Consider the following 20,757-nt stretch of genomic DNA (forward strand, 5'->3'; position numbering starts at 1 on the left):
GATGATAAGGTAAAAATAGTATCTGGTTCAGAGTCAGAAAAGCTAGGTTCTGACCATATCACTCTTCTTGGCCAGGCACACAATCCTGGGCAAGTTGTTTAAGCTCTCTAAATTTCAGTTTTCTAATTTTTTTTAATGATTGGGCTGGGCTGGGTGATATCTGAACATTCCCCTCCCTAATAGGCTCTGGTCTGGTCTAGAAGGAATTAAAAATTCTGATCTTCAGAATTTCTGACTTACCAATAATTGCTATCAGTGTACTTAATTCAATCATATAATAGTCTATAATAGGTACTTGTTGAATTTCTATCATTGTTACATCCCTCAGGGTATATAGAAGATTAGGACCCTGCTGCCATGAGTCGCATATTTTAAATAACATAGCAACTGGAAGGGGTCTTAGAGATCCTTTTCAAAACCCTTCACTCTACAGATAAGAAGTGTGGAGGTCAAAGGAGTTAATGCATTGCCACGTGTGGCAAAACTAGGGCTAGAATTCAAGTGTTCTGATTAGTGACACAGTGTTCTTTCCATTCCACATACTCCTCTTGTGACTGGTAAGAGCAACGAAGACATGAGTAAGGAACACTTGACAAGGGTCTGGTGAATGTGCAAAGTGAAGAGGAAGGAAATCAGCAGCCAGATCCTATATTTACCTTAAGCAGGGCCAGAAGTGGACTTATAAATAGGACACTGACATTCATGGACCATAGGAAGGGTTGTCAGAATATGCCCTCAACGTATTGGTCAATGAAGTTTTATAAAGCAACTTTGAACTAATTTTCTGCTTTTTGACTTTTGTAGGAAGAGTTGGTATATTATTAGTCTTGTCTTGGACTTGCTCAGTGATACTAAATGCCTCTGTTGATCTGTTTTACTTTAGGCATCTGCATACCAACTCTAATTCTCCTTACGCAAGTGTTTATAAAGTTTGTTTAGGACTTTTAATAAACTTTGATCTCAGATGAAAGGCTAGAGAGAGCATAAATTGTCACTATTAGCACTATTAATATAAATATCCAAAGTGGTCTTATGTTAATTATTGAACATTAGTGAATGATTTCAACCTATCATTGCCCCCAATTACATTATATTTGAACATCAAACACTAAAAGGCCAAACCATCAAAATAGCCCTTCCCTCATTATTCTCTTCAGGCTCTGTTCCTAATTATTTTGCATAACGGGTGTTTCATAAATGGTTTTATGGAGCTTTTTCAGTGTTTTTCACTATCATCTCCCTCTCTACCTATCCATAATAAAGGCCAGTGAAACACATCCTTGACGTTCTGTTTCATTGTCATCAGACTTTCACCAGATTCTCTACAGCACATTAAGTATAAACTCACCAACAAAAGATCTAGAGTCTCTGAAGGACTCCCTTTACATTTTTTTCAGAGAACTTCCTGTCTTCATCATTTGCATTTCTCTGTCATTTCTAACTCAGAACTTGTTTTGCTCTCTAATACCTCAAAGCTCCTCATTAGACATCCATTTAGTCTTGGAGAAGAGTGTATTTGTTTGCAGTTGAGTGAGAGGGAAAGACAAAAGGTAAGTGACCTCCAAATTTCTCATTAGGATTTGGTGGACTGAGAGTTAGAAGATCTAGTTGTGAACCCTGGTTCTTTGACAATGGCAACTCCCTGAACTTCTCTGAGCTTAATTTTTCTGTTTTCTATAAAATGAACACAGTGCTTATCCTGCTTGTCTCAGAGTTTTGCAGAGAAGAGCAAATGAGATAATGGATTTTTCTGATTTTTTTTATTTTTTTATTTTTAAAAATACTCCTCCCTTAGGTGTGCGTTACCTTTACCAGTCAAAGAAGCAGTATATGGATTAGAAAGGCTGAGCTCTTTAATCAGGACATTTGAATTTTGATCTGAGTTTCACTGTACAGGTTATGTGTCTAGACACTGTGTTATATGAAGTTTACTTCCAAAATTTAATTCGCTTGTTTGAAATGTTGGCTCTGAGACATACAGATTTACAAATCTACTAATAATCCTAATAACTTTAGTTCAGTCCCCAGATTTGGTTGACCTGCAGTAAGACCCTCTTTTTAAAAGCCCCCCCACCCAGATGATTCTAATGTGCATTATAGTTGAGAATCACTGATTTTGGCCATCGTCAGCATCCCCTTTAAGAATATACCTTATTGTACATTGTCTAGGGCCCAGTGCTACTCTGCCTTTGTGTCTATTGGATTTAGTCCTATTCATTTCTACTGAATTAATTTCATGCCTTTTTGACTGTTAGTATTATGTATTCTGTCTCTAGTATTTCTTCTTTCTAATCTACCAAAACAGTTGTAAGATTCTTTCTCAGACACTGTCTTACTTTATTTTTCAAGCATCTTACTAAAATGTATATTTGCCAGACCTAACTTCAAGGGCAAATTTATCTATTCGTGAATTTGCCAAATGACTTACTCTCTGATTTTAACAAATTTTAACAAACCAAGCAGTTTACAAAAACAATACTTTTGGAAACTCTACAAACGGTTACAAAACAAGTAAGTTGTTTTGTACCTCAGTATGTTGGGGAAAATGGCTGTTTAATCAAGTTGCTTTTGTCATAGCAACTAAGGTTATATCGGTTACCTGCCTTCCTCATTTCTTCTTCTTTCTCCTCATAATACCTTTGTGTCAGTCCCCTTGGTAGCATCATACTCATTACCTTTAAGCCACTTTTCCATTTAACATCTGCTCCATGTGCCGAACTGAGTGGGAAGCAAGCCTTCTCACAAAGCAACGCTATACACATGCTTCATGAATTGTCAGACTTCCTATCAGTACCCACCTCCCCGTCTCCAGAGCAGTTTAGGAAGACTAAAGGAGGAGAAATTTGGCACTAAGTGGATAAAGGGTATTCTGAGAGGTGATGATAAAAAGTAGAGAGCTTTAAAATGGTGATTTAACCTTCACTATAACAATTGGACCCAGTCTTGTCTTTCCATTCCTTTTGGTAAGGATTGATTTTTTGTCATTGTTTTTACCGTTACTTTTTTAAAAATATCTTCCAAAGAATAAAGAGAAATTTTCCTCACTTTTAACAGAGAAAAAACGGATTCTGTCCTGCAGATACCACATGGGTCTGTTGTACCATGTTGTAAATCTAAGATACATAATGGATCTTGGTGAGCTTATTTTCTTGAAATGTTTTCCTGTTTCAGCATCCTAGGAATTATTTTATTGTTATTCATCAGTTATTCCCAACTATGCTAGGAAAAACTAAAATAGTATGAAAGTGGAGGAATAGGGGAATCATACAGGATTTGCAATAAGTAGAACTAAATCCTTACTATTATATAATGTTTCAGTTTTCTTACTGTGTTGTCCAAAGTCTATCAAGAAATGAAAAGATTTTACCCTATCTACACTTTACCATGTTACCATATTTATGTTATCATATTTGATGGATACTGTAAGAGGACACAAGACAAAAGACTTTATTACTCATGGCACAGCAGGCCCCATAACTTACATATATGTTCGCATCTTTCCTTTGCTTCTCAAGTCCCATAGGGGCAATGGGCATGGGTCTAGGTGGTTGTTGCACATGAAGTGAATTTGTGTTATAACTGAGGAACCCTGAGGTTATGCAGCCCCCAGTCTTATAAAGAGAGCTACAAGAAATCTCACGCAACCTTTGTACCAGAGGGAGACACTATCTCTGTTTGCTATACAAACATCCTTGAAAAGCTATTCTAGGAATACAGCTACCCAAGACGCGTAGCAGCGTCATAGAGAAGTACCTCCTAAGTGTTCTATTGCTTTTCAAGAAGAAGCTTTGTAGTGTTTTTCATTATTATTATTACTTTTATTGAATGGAGGTTGAGAATTCAGAATTTCTCATTTTCTCGCATAATGACAAAAGAGAAGGAAACTGACAGAGGAAGACATTTCACAGTTATTAGATGAATCAGAAGATGAATATAAAGAGACAGACAGCAGCACTCTAGAAACTAATGAAGATGGTGAAATTGATTATATAAGCAAAAAGTCAGATTATGAGTCTTCAAATGATAATATACTAGATGAATTTTGCAAACTGAAGAATCGATGAATGAGCAATATATTTCTAAGGGCAAGAAGGAAATAGGATAGTCTCATCTAGTTAGTTATTCAACAAGAAGGACTTTATTATGCAGTATTTTGCAGTAAGAACCTGAACCACCCCATTTTGCTGAAAGAATATATTCATTACTCTTTCAACTTATGTTTGTTCACCAAAATTTACTTTATATGGTTCATAAGTGGGCAAATGTTGAAAGCAAGTTATATAAAAATGCGATTAGAAGGAGAAGATGATACAAAAAAGAAAACTTCTGATGGACTTACCATACTAATTGATGCTTATAAATCTAAAAAATGAAAAATTTACAATTACATAGTGAAAAGACAGCTTCATCAATTTAAGACAGTTAAGAGCTATTGTATTTTTAGAAGTATTGTGTTTTGAAGATGCAAATGCAAGAATAATGAGCCAGAAGTAATGGTAAACTTAGACTCATTAGAAATATCTTTGAAGGGGTACCTGGATGGCTCAGTGGTTTAAAGCCTCTGCCTTCAGCTCAGGTCATGATCCGAGGGTCCTGGGATCGAGCCCCAAATCGGGCTCTCTGCTCAGCAGGGAGCCTGCTTCCTCCTCTCCTCTCTGCCTGCCTCTCTGCCTACTTGTGATCTCTGTCTATCAAATAAATAAATAAATAAATTCTTAAAAAAAAAAAAGAAATATATTTGAAATATGAAATCAATACTTATAAGATGGGTATTTTCCAGACTTATGAATGATAGTGCATCAGAAGTCAGTTGCATTCATACCTTAAAACTAGAAAATATATAATATTCTTAAATTCTTACTAAAATTTCTAATAAAGTTTTCCTTACTGTCGTTCTCTAAATTATTTATCATATAACCAAAAGATTTTTTTTTTAAACTTCACCCATTGGACCAGAGTAAATGGCAATGACTTGACTAAGTTTTCTAATGCACTAAAGATTAAGCAGAAGTCCGTTGTTGTATTCCAGGATCTGGGAGTAAAGTGCCATTTTGTATTCCCTTATTTTTGTTTGTTTGTTTGTTTTTGTTACAAATGAATCTTCTGTGGTTCCCACAGTGTGCAAATTGCAGCTGAATTTAAATGATATTACAGTAAATTTGATCCATTTGATTCATTATCAATAGGTATCCTGTTTGCATCTCCAGTAAGTTCCTTTAAATCAGTGGATTCCCTCTAAGCTTGAGCGAGAGAGAACATATTTAGATTTAAAGTAGTGTTCCGCATGATTTTGTGATAAGTATCCAAGGCTGCACCTTTTTAGAAATAGAACAAAGGTCTCCCTTTGACCTCCAACCAAAGTTGATGATTTGGCCTCCAACCAAAGTAATGGCAGTATAAAACAATATAAAGTACTTCAGATTTGGCCTTTCTGACTGGTAGACCTCAAGGGTATCCTGTCCTAGTATATCCCACAAAAATGTAGATAGAGCAAGAATCCTCAAAGAAAAAGTTGAGTACTTGTCTCACATAATATGGTTTATTGTTGCAACTTTACTATTTCTTTTAGAGTATATCCCAGAACTCCTGTCACACCCACTTTCACTCAAGAGCATATGAGATCATTCCCAAATTGAATATAAATCATCTTTTTTCATTAGCGTATTTTAAAACTATCATTGCATGTGTGTAGTTACCGGATGGCTGAGAATCAACTATAGTACCAACTTCAATAAGTATTTATCGAGTAGCTGTTATGTATTAACAACAGAGATCCAAAGAATACTGAAGTTTAATCACTATACCTAAAATTTCCCAGTTTAATGGTAAAAAAAAAAAAAAGTCAGTTAATGAAACATTACAGTGCAATCAAATACATATTTCTCTCTATTGCCCTGATAACTTACTTTCATTCAGGAACCAAAAGAATATGATTGACCTCAATCTGGGCAGCTTTAGCAGAATGAAGTCTGATGTAGTGATGTTTGTTTTATAGTTTGATCTGCACATAGGAAGTGCTTAATAATTCTTGTTGCATAAAGGGAAGACTGACTGATGTTTCACCCAGTTTCTGTATAGTAAATGCTGCAAATTCCTGTGTAATTCCCAGAGTCTTGCATGTCCTCTAGAGTTTTCATAACATCCTTTAAATGTCCAAAGTCATGTGGTTTTGGCCACTTCTGATTTTTAGTTTTTTAAAATGTATCCAGTAGAAGCTGCAGAACTTATTCCTTTTAGTTGAGTATATTAAAATGAAGTGGGGGAAGGGAGTCTCAGTTCAAAATTTCAAATTGTTTTGGCAGGACCAACTCCTTTTCATACTAACCACGAGGCCACAAAGCTTCATTGTTGTCCAGTTAAATGAATGCATGGCTTTCATTTGGAAAAAGGAAAAAAAAAAAACTTTCTAGCAATTTAAGTTTCAGGAAAACAATTGATTGTGGCAAATGTCAGATGAATTCGCTCACCAAATCATATCGTCAGCTGATTTATGCGCACTGGCTTTCGTAGTCCATCTTTCTCAGCCAATGGCAGAAAATTTAGAAATTAGTATTTACTGAGTGCTTACTAGTGTCCCTCCTGCTCCCTGGACTGGCTTTAGTTAAAAATATATACTTTTGTTCACATATAGTCCATCAGGGCCCTCTTACCCTCTGTTTACCATTCAAGACATAGCTTAACAGAGCATCTCAATTATTTAAAGCTCACCTTCAACATTAGTTATTTAGGTAGGCTATCTGCCAGAATGTATTGCTCTAATGTCAAATTATTGCTACTTTCAACTAAGTATGGCCTGCCAGTTGGGATTCCTTAAGAGATAGTTCAGTTGAATTTTCAATGGTTTTAAAATATTCTAGATAGGCTCTGCTTCTGTCTGCTTTGGCAGCAGTCGGCCAGGGGAATGCTTTGTACAAGATCCAAAAGAGTGTTTCTAAGTGTTCAAAAAAGGATTAATTATGAAAGCAAACTTTAAAAGTATAGGCAGGGTTGGTCTCAGTTATTTTTGAATTAAGTCTCAAAGCCACCATGATAAAAATAAAATACCTTGCCTGATTTCTATTTAGATCTGATCTGCCTGTCACCAGAAACTCATCCATATAGGGGATTAACTGTTCACATGCTCTTTCAAAATCCAAGTGCTGTGTGTGGAGTAATGGAAAATGATTAATTTGTTTTGTCATTCTCTTTGAGAACACAAGACATCTCTTAAAAAGAAAATAACCCTTTATTTTGAGAACAGAGAGGATTAATTATATTTACCTCACCAAGGTGCTTTTAAGTAAATTAGCCTGGACCTTACCTCAACCAGAACAATTATCATTCCTTATCAGTGTTCCATGTCAGGATCCTCTGTTCCATGTTAAATACAGGAGGGACAACCCTGATTGCCTGTATTAGCATGTCTGGAGGCCCTGGGACGAGAGCTTTGCAATATTCAGGGAAATGATTAGCATTTTTCTGTTATCTGTGTCAGTGTCCCCGTCACAGCCTGTGTGGCTAAGCCCCTGCCCGTTCATCCACAGGAAGAGGGTGCTCTCCGCATCACAGGCTTCCTGCTTCAGCTTCTTAGGTCCACAAGGGGATCTTATTTCTCATCATTCTGTCTCTAACTCTTGTGTATTCCTTTTAACTCAACTTTACAGTCCCTCATTTTTTTCCGGTTCTGTTTTTTGTTGTTATTTCTTTACTTTTGAGTCTGTCTGGAAACATTCTCTATGCCTCAAAAACAGTTGCTTTTTAAATTCTACCTTTAAAAATAACCTGTAGTGTATTTTCATTCCACAACACTTCTGAGTTCTAATTGTGCTTTTATGGATCTTTGTGTTGAGGGTTTTTTTTTTCTTCCCATAAAACTAAGATCTATTGTGTGTGATGCTAAGTACTTAGTACTAGAAATATAGGGAAAAATACAGTCCTGCCTTTAAGGCATTTGCTGCCTACTTAAAGAGACAAGCACATTGTTAGGAAGTATTAGACACAGGACATGAGACATGTGTGCACAGGAACCACTGAGAATGGACCTAACCTAGACTTCAGGGGAGCCTTTCACAGAATAGGCTAGGATCTCCATTGTAACAATAGCTAGTATTTACTGAGTGCTTACTAGTGTCCCTCCCTGCTCTAAGTACTTTACATCCGCCAAGATATTTGGTCCTTACAATAATTCTACACTATGAGTATTACTATCATTCCTTTTATAAATGAAGATACTGAGTCCCAGGGAAGAGGGATCTGAGAACTTCCCTAGATACATAAAGCTAGCAGGTGACTAAAGCAGGATTTCAGGTCAGGTGGACCAGCTCAAGAGCCCATGCTTTTAACTGCCATCTTAGAGAAGGTGGCGACCAAGCCAAGTCTTGTAGAAAGAGAATCTGTGAACTAGTTTAAGCAGTGTGTGGAGAACATTCAGACAGATGTACTTCATGTGCAAAGTCATCATTGCAAAGAAGGTTTTCAGACAAAAGCAAAAGTATGGAGTAACATTCATGATAATAGAACTGGAAGCTGATTAGCAGTATTTAGATGAATATGTATGTGTATACACACACGCACACATGCGCATGCCAGTTAAAAAGTGGGGAAGAAAATGAAAAGCGATTCTTTGCCTGCTTTTGGAAGTATCTGTTCTAAAAACACAAAATGGTAAATATCTGGAGTTTTTTGATGGAGCAAACACCCAAGAAGATCAAGATGTCTTTCTTCCTGTTTTTTTAATGTAATCATTAGCTTTGCTTTCTGCTATAAAGGAGTGAAGGTTTTTCCATCCCACAGGTGTTCTTGGGTATGTATTAACTCCTAAAATCCCATATGTGATTTTCTCCTTATTTTACTTTCTCTTTTTGAAACTATTTTTTTACATTATTTCCAACCTTTTAAGCTTAAAAATCAGACCCCCAACCTACTGTGGAAAAGACGTTAAAGCCACAGTGACTGCTGCTACAGCCATAAGGTCTCCTAGAGACTTTTAGATCAAATTTTCCCCTTTTCCTGATTGGGAAACTGAAGCCTATGGGTTGTGATTTTTCCAGTTCATGCAATTGGTTATGGCAAAGCTGAGATAGAACTTTTTGTCTCCTGATTTCTAATCAGTGATTTTTTTTTTCACTGTATCTTGCTGCCTCACCTCAGACAGAAGACTACCACAATAAGAATGTTATCTGATTAATCTAAATAATCCAACATTATTAGAGAACCTATTTTATGGGCATTTAGGACAGTTCCAAGTGCTTACAGTCACAAAGTATGTTTTTGGATCAATCAAGGGCTTTTGATATGACACAGCAGTCACTTTCTAGGGATACGGTACATTCTGTCAGTAAATTTCTCATGGAGTGCCAAACGGACGGTTCCCGTGAGGTGCATCTCAGAGTTTTTGCTGCTCTGCAGGACTCTAACCTGAAAATGAGATGCCTATCCCAACTTCTCACAGTCCCCCCAGACCAGGAATGCTCCTGCTTGGGGGTGAGGGACTAGTGATCCGAGAACATCATCAAAGGATTTACTTTAGGCTGTAAATAAGAGCATATCCCTCCTCTGCCCAAGGTTCTCAGAAGACCTTCAATCTCACTTGGAATTAAATATCAAAAACTTGACTGCCAAAAAGCGCTTCTTAAGATCTTGTCCCAGAGGGAGGCATCTTTGGCCTCATCTTGTTGTGAGCTCCCTCAACTCACTCTAGAAGAGTGTCTAATATAGAGGAGGCATTCACTAAATGTTTGCAGATTGAATAAATGAATGAGAACCTTTCCATCATTAAGTAAAGCCCATTCATTCATTTATTCATTCAGGAAGTAGTTATTGAGTATCACCTTTATGGAAGTACTGGGTGGAGTGCTAGGGGCTCCGTGGCGAGTAAAGACAACTATGCCTTACCCTTCTTATGCTTATTTCCCAGAGTCAACATGACCATTAATCAGGTAATCACAAAATAAATGTGATTTATTTCTGGTAAGTGTTGCAGAGGAAAGGCTCAGGGTACAGTAGAGAGCTTTTTGATGGGTTCAGTAAAGGCAGGAGAGAGCATTCCCTAAGGAAATGATAAAGGGTAATAAAATTTAACCATATTACTTAAGATTTACTTAAGATTCATTGAACATAAATTTTGTACTTAAAAATTAAAAATCCAAGTGGAGCTAATGGTATGCATGATAAAGTCTATAGGGGAAAGTGTACTGATGTATATAATTTACTTTGTAAGGCATCCAAAAAATAAGTTGGGTCAGTGGATACGCATAGGGATAGATAGATGAGTTTATATGTGTTAAAGCAAATATAATGAAATATTAATAGTAGAATCTAGATGATAAGTGTATGGGTGATCTTTGTAAATTTCTTTCAGATTTCCAGTATGCTTGAAAGTGCTCGTAGTATTGGGGGGAAAAGTTTTAACCAGCTCAGGAAACAGGAGGGAACATTCTCCACTGAGGGCACAGTATGTATAAAAGTATTTATGTGCCATTACACTCCTATTACTTTTGTGTTTTGGATAATGTCTACAGAACAGCAAATGTATTTCTAAATATTGGATATAGTTTTAATTAAGTTTGCCTTGTTTCTGCATCGAATTCTGTGACAGATTTTTATTAGTGTCACAAATTTTAGAGTGTCACCGATCTCCTCTTCTGCATTTGAGAATTACCAGAGTTGACAGTACCTCACAGAATCAGCCTTTTTAAAATACCTGCTGTTTGGAAAGTATCTGAGGCTTTCACATTCACTCTCTTACTTAATAATAACAGCTACCCTGTGGTTATGAGATAACAAAGATCATCAGTGTTTATCCCCATTTGGCAAATTAAAGACGGAAGCTTAAAAGGGCAGGGAAGAGTGATATTCCAGAAACCACAAACACAAGTAACATTACTAGAACTATGCAGATCCGCAAATCAGTAATGCTGAGTTCCTGTTCAGCCTGCCTTCCCCCTCACCTGTTCTTCATCTGCCAGTGTGAAATATGTGTCTGGGACCAATGAATCAGAAGCATGGTCTCTTTCCCTGCCACCATAGTGGAGATGGCTAAACTCCATCACTTCCAGGAAGTCTTTGCATATGCTGTTTGCCCCTTATTAACATGCAGTCCTATCTTGGAGGCAAATGTTCTTAAAATTCTTTGCCTTGGGAATACATTTTATGTTCAATTTTAAGAAAGAAAATGGTGTCACAGAAATTAGATTGTGGGTCTCAAGACCTTCCTGCCTATAGACTAGACGAGTGTGGTAAGGGCATACAGAGAACATCAGCCTAGTCTTCATTTTTTTTCATATGTGATTTTCCCTCACATCAGGAAGTGGCAAGGGAAGGATGGGAAGGAAATCTCAGGGACCTCAAGGGGAAGAGATACATTTGTGTATTCCTTCTGTCTTCCCTTCAACTCATTTGTGGTATTATTGAAAAAAACTCCCCCAATTAATCTAAAAAAATAAGATCATGGGTTGACTATGACTTATAATTTGGTCATGTCTAAAAATAAGAAAGCAGTCATCTGGGATGGCAAATTCTGTAGGCTTCATATAGTTCTTCACTTAAAAATATTATTGTGAATGAGAGTTGGAAAAGATCTAGAAAACCTGTTTTATTCAAGTTTTTCAATGAAGATATGCCACCTGTTCTCAAATTTCATAGATGGGTGCTTTTTAAAGCAGCTCTTCTTTTTGTGACTAGAATGCTGTTATATGAAGACATAGAATTTGTTGCGGACAAAAATTCTTCTGGATTTTAGCTCAAACACAGTCACTGATGTCATATTGCAACGTGAACTGGTATTTTTAGGTCACACCCTTGTTTACCCTCTTACTCCAAGATACACATAAACACTTGAATCTAAGTGGGTGTCTGATTTTTAGAACTCTCTTAAAGTACACAATCTAGAAATAGAGGACTCTTCTGGTATTCTGAGAAATCCACACAACTCTGAGCACTGAGGCCCTTTGAAGGATGTACAGCCACAGAATGACTTGCCAGCCTATTCTCTGCTACGGTTCGGTTTGGTTTCAATGAGCTCCTGATACAATTTGGATGAAAAGAGGGCCCTATGAAGTCGATACAGCTGTGCTGGATCAAGTCCCCACAAGTAAAAAGGCAGACAGTCTATCCTTTTTATGATTTCACCCTTCCTCCCCTTGAAATTTGTTTACTCAGGTCCTCTTACCACCTTCTAGCCATTTGTCAAGAAAGTTCTGCAGTGGATCTCTTTCCAAATGAAATAGAATTGCATTTTTGAACCCAAATAAACTGCTTCATAACCTTGTTTATTTAACATCTGTATAGTGCCAAAAATGCACATGCTTATTTTTAAAATAAAAATATAGCATCTCCTTATTTCATTTATCATCTAACCCTCAAAATGTATGATTGCAACAGCACTCTCAGAAAATGCTAGTTGTTATACATTCCGAGGAAAATAAACACATGTGCATTTTTACAGAGAGAAGGATAGTTAGCAAAGTATACCCTTGGTTAAATCTGTTTCTTAAGCTAAGCTCTCTCTGCAGGAGACAGGAAACTAACAACTGCAAAGAAGCCCCTTTCTAGTTCCGAATCACTGCTATATATGTTGTCATACTACATTCATTATTCAATTTCCCTGTAGTCTGAAACAAAGGAACAACTAAGGAAAAATGTACTGCCGACCAGTACAAAGTGCTCGAATTCATGGCAGTTTGGTGTGTGTTGAAGATTTTGAAATAGGAAAATTGCCAGCTTATTCTTTGCCCTCTCAGACAGATGGATAGCAAAACCCGCCTCTAGGTGCAAGAGCCACAGAGCCAAATGGACATGATTTCTGAATTTCACTTTTGTTTCTACCATTTGATCTTGACTTCATCTAGAGAAAATAAATGAAACCACAGAATTTTCATTTCTCAGTTTTTAATAAAGAAGCCAAGATTTGGTGGATGGATCAGAGAGTGGTAACTCTGCCTTTGTCTTTACAGCCAGCAACGACCGAAGCACCTCTTGTGGCCAGATAGTGTGCTACATTATTGCAAAATGTTACAAAAAAGAAAAGGGTGCATTAGTGAGCATCATAAAACTGAATCTCATACCTAACTTCCTCAAATCAAAAGATGGAAAATCCTGAGCCCTCCTGAGCTCGCATGTGCTTGGATGCATGGTCTTGAGCACACACTTTTCAGCACTGGCCAGATGGACCGCTTCCTGCGTCCATCTTGAAACTCCTCTTCCATAAATATGCCCATCAGGGACATATCTCCAAAGTTCTAGATGCCAAAAGTTGATAGTGAGGGAAGATTAGGAATTTATATCAAACAGTGTTACAGCTTCTGGGGATTTACCATCAGAGTATTACTGTAGTAAGAACACTGCCACTTCTGCATTCTAACTGCTTGGATTCCTACTCCAAATTTGCCACCACCAGACTGACGTTACACTTTGGTTCTCAGTTGCTTCATCTGTGTCATGGGGAATAACAGATATAACAGCATATCATGGTGTGAGGATTAAGAAGTATATTCAAAATTGAGTTACATTTTTATTGTTCGGTCTTTCATTATAGTGCTAGGAGCAGTTGATCATTTGCTTTGTCACTGCCCTTAGCTCAGTGGGAGTCCAGCTCCTTAAGCCTCTGAGATAAACCAAGTGTTACTACACAAAGTATTGGTTTTTTATTAAGTGGGTTCTTAATTGTGAATTTTTCTTTGTTTTTAATTTTGATATGAAATTTAGTATCTTATAATATTTTCAAAAGAGAAACCATCTTTAAACCCTTTTGTGAATGTCTCATTTAATTCTTCTAGAAAATTCACCCAAGAAAATTAAAGACAGGTTAAGCACCTGTCATTTGGTGCCATTACTGAATAACTGGAGAGATTATTCCCTTAATTCTAGTAGTAGGGACTTGTCTGTGCCCTTTAAAGCATTGGACTGGGTGAGGCAGAAAAAATTAACCAACTTAAAAAATAGAAAGTTTCCCTGACTCTGCATGAGGTATTTTGCCCTAGGAACTAACATACTATATGGGTCCTTATGGCACTGGAAAACCAGTAAGTTCCTTATTCAGATTATCCATCTGCTAATGGTTCCGTTTTTCTAGCACTGTTAGCTTTTGGGGAAAAGTGAACTTGAAGTGACATGTAATGTGACCAGACTCTAATCATAGAACCTCAGAGCAGCTCACATTATTAAAAAAAAAAAAAAAAAAAAAAGAACGTGTATATGCATACTCTTAAGTCTATATGCAGAAGTGATGGTTTTAAGCACACTCACATGCGTACAGAGAGACCACGACAATCAGAAAATAAATATGCTCCCCCAAATATCACTTACTCATGAAATTATGAGATGTGAGATGCCTGCAAGCCTGCTGGACTCATTATTTTCATTATTTCATATCTTACTGTTGCAGAGGCCTTAAAAATCTCAGCATCTGTATACATAATTTCCTTAAAATAAATGCAGTAAATTTTTTCTTTCTGTAATTCTTACATCTTTTGCATATGCATACTTCTCCCTCATCCCTCTCCCCCATCAGTTAAAAGCTCCTGAAGAACAGGAACTGTGCCATCTCTGTCTTGTGGATCGTTCTGTGGTATCTAGATATACATTTGGTGTTACCTGATTGACAAGACTGTAAGGATGAAGGGAAAGTCATGTGAACCAGAAACTATTTCTGATATTAAGGAAGATGCTTAGAAACAACACATAAAAGGAATACAAAGTAAGCCACAACCAAAATAGATGATGAAAAAGTTTAAAGATATTAATGGAGACGTAGGGGTGGGAGCGGAGAGTAGAAAAATAGCTGTACTTAAGAAAGAGCCAAGGAGTTTCTTAGGGTTCACGCAAAAAATATATATAGAGCCATTTTGAATATGCATCCAAAAACTATCAAATAGTCAAAATAAACTAGTATGTGAAAATATGCAAGAAAAAAATTTTTTCATGCAGTCACCTGGTTGATTGAAAATTTTAAACAAAAATATTTGCATAACATGCTGAATTTTATAGTAGGGAAAGAAATCATGTGCTTATTTTAAGAACAAAATGAGTTTAACATACCTCTCCCTAGTTCAGAGGGTCACTTCTGAATGAGAAAATTTATGGGACTAAAAAAAGGGAAATAGTTTCCAAATTGCAAGTCTATTTGAATCATTGTTTATGAGGGTATTTTTTGATACAAAAAAAAAAAATTGCTTTAAAATCACCACAGCATGGATTTGTATTTTATTGTTAAAGGGCCAATATAATTATTGAGGAGATCTATTAATTTTACTATTGATGAATATAGCACACATGGTGGCTAAAATTACTTGCTCTCCTAAACCTACATGTTGGAGCCTATATTAAGAAACTTGTCATTTTGATAAATCTTTCCTACACATGAAAAAGTTAAATGAAGCCATTTAAAATGCATGGGTGTTTAAGTGAGCACATGCGGCAAAAAGAAAAAACTAACAAGCATATAAATGTTAAACAGAAGGAAGAAAATACTAAAGCCTTTAAATGGAACTAGAAAAGGAAGATTTTTATGAACTTGAAGAAATAGGACATATGACTTCCAATTTCAAAATGGTGAAGTTAGAGTGTTTCTGCTTTCTTAAAAAATCACATTAGAAAAGAATATGAAGAAAGAGAAACACTGATTTATGCATTGACAACTAGAAGACATGTATAACTCCCATGTTGGAGAATCCTGTTAGAGAAATGGTAAAATGATTCAAAGCAGAGAAGGAAAAACGCAAGCATCTGTCAAAGGGATACCAACGGAGAGCAAATATCTTTCACCCTGCAGACTTTGAGAGAGGTTTTTGAATTGGATGTACCATTTACTCCAGAAGGAGAGGGCGGAAATGAGTATATTGAAAATGTCTGCAAGGAGGAGTTAGACCCTCAACTCTCTGTCTTTGTCCCCACCCCAACACAAACCCTGCAGAGACATACATGTGTGTTCTGGAGAAGTTCTGGATTGGAAGTGAAGGTAGACCACAACACTAGAGTGAGACAGAGGATTTAAAATAGGAAGATTAAGTGTAAGTGGACATACCAAATGAGGTAACATCAGTTCCTAACCCTGTCTGGTTCCAGAAAAACTGAACTTCCTCTGAGAAAAAAATGCTCATGTATTCATAATTTGGAGCCTCCTCCCACCAAAAAAAAAAAAAAAGATTAACCTATAATTTATGTAATTCTCTGGCGTTATTTTCAATAATTAAGGCATTTATTCTGTGTAATAACTAATAAACCCTAAGATCTCATGGCTAAACACAATACAGGTTGATGTCTCACTCACATGAAGTCCAATATGGCCGACAGCTCTCCTCTCTCTTGTAGCTCTGCCATCTGAAGCACGTGGCCTCCAAGGTCCTCATAGCAGGGGCTGGGATGGAAGTGGGAACACATAGGGTCTTAACTGACTAAGCTTATAAGTGAGACCTGTCACTTGTACTCATTATGTGTTGTTCAGAACCATTCACATGGGGGATGTAGGGGAGCAGCATATGGACTATTGGGTGGCCACTAACTTCTCAGCAACACTGTGCAAACATAGGTCCAGGTTATCACAAGACACTTCACTTTCTTCCCACAGGGTTTGTGGTTTATTTCATTGAATAATTGCAATTTGTTTTAAATTTAAAAGCTAATATCTTTTGACTAAGAATACATTGATGTGCTGGGCCTGTGACAAGACTAAGAATATGGAGATGCCTAGGATATATTCTCTGGTCTCAAGGCTATTCTACCACTTCTGGGTTCATATTGCCTTTAAAATAATGTTTAGATCATTCCCTGTTAATGTTTATCTTGGTGGGTATAATCAAAGCTAATTAAAGACTAAGTTTTTTATTTACAATCAACAGGATTTTGTGTCCCTCTTATAAATATTTAATTTCAGATGTTTCTCCAAAATTTTATGAGAACCTCTTCTTTTTTAAGTAAAATAATGGTTGGGAACTCTTTTCTTCTGTATAATGGCAACTTGGGAAGATCTCTAATATATTCCATAGAGAAGTAACTTCAAATTCATCTGTTTCTCAATATATTTTGTGCTTTATTTCTGATATTCACTGAAGCAGGTTTGTAAATTAATATTAATATGAAATGCTCTATAGAAACTTTCATAGCATATCAGTTGAAAGTAATTATCCAGGAAGAGTTTTTATATCTGAGGCAGTTTTACAAATGCATCTTATAAGCTCTATGAAAGGAAATAATTCTGATTTAAAAAATATGTATTTATCTCAGAAATTCTATGATATCTGTTCTTATTTTACTGTCTATAGATTGAACTGCTTCTAACCATGGTACAAGTGATTTTTAGTACTTGGATTCTGAGAGTATTGATCAATTTTTTATAATGTTTGGCTGCCGTATGTTTTCTTTTTCAGAGTACCCGCGTGGCCTTGGACCATCTGGAGTCTGTGCCTGAGAAACTGAGCTTACTAGAAGATTTCAAAGACCTGAGAGTGAGAAAAAGTTGGCTTGTCTCTTTCAGTATTCCTATTTGAGTGAGAACACTTGACATCTTCCTGATGTGCAAAGAAGGTTGTAGGGAGGGAGGAAGAACTAAAAAAATACTAGAGGTTCTTAATATTCCATCTTATCAGAGTTTATTGACCTTTGTTAAGTCAGGATTGAAAATACTGGAACTTATGTATTACCACAATAGAGGAAATTGGAGACTTTTATCCTCCCACTAGAAGCTCATTTGGCTTCCTAAAGCTTTAACTTTAATTTAGAAACACCTTAGATTTAAAAGAAGTTACACATTATATTGACAGTAGATAACTTTTTTGACAAGCAATTTTAATTTATGGGCTGTCTTTTTTCTTTAATTGCAAACTTTCAGAGTACTGTTTTAGAGATATGATAGTACACAGGTTATCTCTATACTATGATATTTGAATTCAAATCCACAGAGTTTTAGATTTTATATCCCATGCCATTTATCGATAGAACTGAATCCACAAATCATTTCATTATGAAGGAAATTAATTACATGTGTGGACATAACTACTGTAACTTCTTGAAGTTCTCGTAGAAGAGACATGTAAAACAAATAATTCTGCCTCCAGTCCTGCCAGACAAGGTTCAGGCCAGAGAATACCTTGCATATCCCTTTAGGAATGCATAGATAATGGGCTGTTGTAGTGATTTATTACACCTTGGTCCCATGTGGCTGAACCTAGCAATGGTGAGAGTATACTTTGAAAACCATGAACCCCTTATTTCATATTGGCTTCTAAATATAACTTGTGTTACATTTAGGTTTTGTTTAAATCTAACATATTATTTGAGAATCTAATGAGTTGGAAATATAGCGTGATTATGCCATATTGCTTATCAGAGGCACTGACAGAACGTGGCTTTCAAGATCTATGCTATTTTTTTTTTTTTTTTTTTTTTTTTATTTTTTATTTTTTATAAACATATATTTTTTATATACATATATTTTTATCCCCAGGTCTGTGAATCTATCTTAAAGTCACCTCTCACTAAGCATATTTTGATAGTTCGGTTACTAAACATTATTGAACAGGATCCAGGGTGGAGCTGACACATCCAGAAATCGAGGCTATCGCAGATGGAATAAACAAAGTTTCTAGTACATTTTGCTAAAGTTTCGATTCTTTCTCAAGATTTGATTACATATTTGCAGTCTAAATCCCTATCAAAGGATTATGAAACCAGTGTCCAAAGAGATGTGATTTTAACTCACCGTTGTATTTCCCAATGTGGATAGCAGGCAGTATGTTACTCCCATATCCCTTCCACATTTTTCTCTGTAGCTAACAAGTCATCTAAGGGAAGGAAGGGCAGATAAGAGAAGGTATTGGAAACAGGTGGTATTTGCTACTGAGAAACAGATGTCTCTCTTATACCAGCATAAAACAGAAAAAAATTTAACCTCCAGGGACAGATCACTTTTTTTTCTCCAGGGGTCTACACTGAACAGAATATTCATAAGTGCAATTTATAAGTTCTCTGCTATTACCAAAAGTTTTACTTTTTTTTTTTTTTAAAGATTTTATTTATTTATTTGACAGAGAGAAATCACAAGTAGATGGAGAGGCAGGCAGAGAGAGAGAGGGAAGCAGGCTCTCCACTGAGCAGAGAGCCCGATGCGGGACTCGATCCCAGGACCCTGAGATCATGACCTGAGCCGAAGGCAGAGGCTTTAACCCACTGAGCCACCCAGGCGTCCCTTACTTTTTTTTTATCATATGGGCTAAGTGATTGCCTACAAGTCTAGCTTATATATACACACACATATGAAGATGCCTGTTTAGTGGTGTTTTTAGGGAGAGTAGTTTTCAAAGTTCATAATCATGCTTTCTAATATTAGTAATTAACATTGAAACCTTTAGCTTATAAGGAAAGGAGTCCATCGGCAAGTGTTCCACACTAGCATGCAGCGGGCAGTAGCTACGTTCTAACCTGTATTATATTTATTTTCAAATCCTCTGACCCCCTACTCATGGGCACTATTTTTCCCATTGTTAAAGCCAAAGAAACGGAAGCTTAGAGTATGTAAAGTGTTTGGAACTGGGATCTAGTTCTAGGTATTAACTACAAGCCCATTTTCTTTGCCTTTACTGCCTCTAGCTCGAAACCGACTCTCTATGTACTCTAAAGTCCCCTTTATGATAAAAAGAGCTTATTTAGTCAACTTAATGAAAACAACTAGACCTGGCCTTAAATAAAAATGCATAAAGCCTTTAGATTATGAGATTATGTTTTTCAAACTTCTAAAACTTTCTAAAAATCAAGATGCTATCAACAAGAGCCCAAAGACGTAAGCTCCAATCTGAGCTCCAATCTGAGTAGTTTTGTAACTACTTAGTAAATTTGGCATTTCCTCATCCCTAGAATGAGGGGCTTGAGCAACATTATCTCTAGTTCCTACTCACACTGGCTTTGCTAGTATCTCTGTAAGATATATTTCACATATGTATTTCTTGGTAATACTACAGTCTATGGCTACGTAAGTATAAGCTATAGTAAATGCAAATCTCATCCTATTTAGTCTTTTCTTTTCCTTTAAACATGTCATAGGCCCTCTTATTTTCTTTAACCTTGTTTTGAAAGAAGTGGTTCAACTCTACAATTCCACATTTAAACCTTATCTACTTGGTATGGTAGAAAAGAAATAGCTTTGGGCTCCAAGCCCAATCTGTCACAAATTGCCTAGTCTTGGGCAAATCATTTTTAACTTCCACTAGGGTATAACATTTTATCTATAATAAAAAAATTTGTAATTCTAATACCCCTTCCAGCGTGAACACTCAGTAAGTTCCTTGGGACTCTTTGGGGAACTAAATCCTGTAGATAATTTTTCTTAAATATGCAAATCTGTTGCTCTTCTTTTATTCTAATTTCTTCCTAATTCATAATAGAAATGCCTAAATAACTAGGTATCATGACCACTATGTTCCATCCTCTCTCCAAACAATGGAGGAAGGGAAGAAGGGGAGGAGAGAAGGGGAAGAGAAGAATGAATGAATGATTGAATGACTCTGACATTTTTCTTTCTTAATTTCTTTACTACCTGAATCTCTATGCTTTTGAGAGCAAATGAAGTATCCTTCAATTTAAAAATCTATGTGATATATTGGTTAACAGGGTAGAATGTTAAAGAATTAATGATGAAAGAGGACTCTAGTTTTAAAGGTAACATTTTTTTAAAGATTTTATGTATTTATTTGAGGGAGAGAGAGCATGCATGTGTTGGGGGAGGGGGATGGGCAGAGGGAGAGGGAGGGAGTAGAGCAGACTCCACACTGAGCACAGAGCCTGCCCCAC

At 36.4% G+C, this 20,757-nt stretch overlaps 1 protein-coding gene and 1 long non-coding RNA gene across 13 annotated transcripts in view; one reads left to right on the forward strand and one right to left on the reverse strand.

The window, feature by feature from the left end:
* The window catches only part of CEP128 (centrosomal protein 128), a 393,959-nt gene that overhangs the window by 352,230 nt on the left and 20,972 nt on the right, over positions 1–20,757 (forward strand). For 8 of the 12 annotated variants that reach the window (XR_009355799.1, XM_059182630.1, XM_059182635.1 and 5 more), the window contains 2 exons: positions 10,340–10,432; positions 17,343–17,420. Coding sequence is in view for 11 of the 12 variants with exons in the window: in XM_059182630.1 (XP_059038613.1) it covers positions 10,340–10,432; positions 17,343–17,420 (171 nt within the window). In the remaining variant the exon portion in view is untranslated. Of the gene's footprint in view, positions 1–10,339; positions 10,433–17,342; positions 17,421–20,757 lie in introns of those variants that run through there. The other 4 variants (XM_059182638.1, XM_059182634.1, XM_059182636.1 and 1 more) reach the window with 1 other exon arrangement.
* On the reverse strand, positions 12,863–18,886 carry LOC131836810 (uncharacterized). The gene is made up of 3 exons (XR_009355802.1): positions 18,674–18,886; positions 16,247–16,333; positions 12,863–12,972 (listed from the first exon to the last, which is right to left on the reverse strand). It is a non-coding gene; the product is annotated as an uncharacterized LOC131836810 (long non-coding RNA).

Source organism: Mustela lutreola, chromosome 7 (genome assembly GCF_030435805.1).
Source record: "Mustela lutreola isolate mMusLut2 chromosome 7, mMusLut2.pri, whole genome shotgun sequence".
NCBI classification, from domain to species: domain Eukaryota; kingdom Metazoa; phylum Chordata; class Mammalia; order Carnivora; family Mustelidae; genus Mustela; species Mustela lutreola.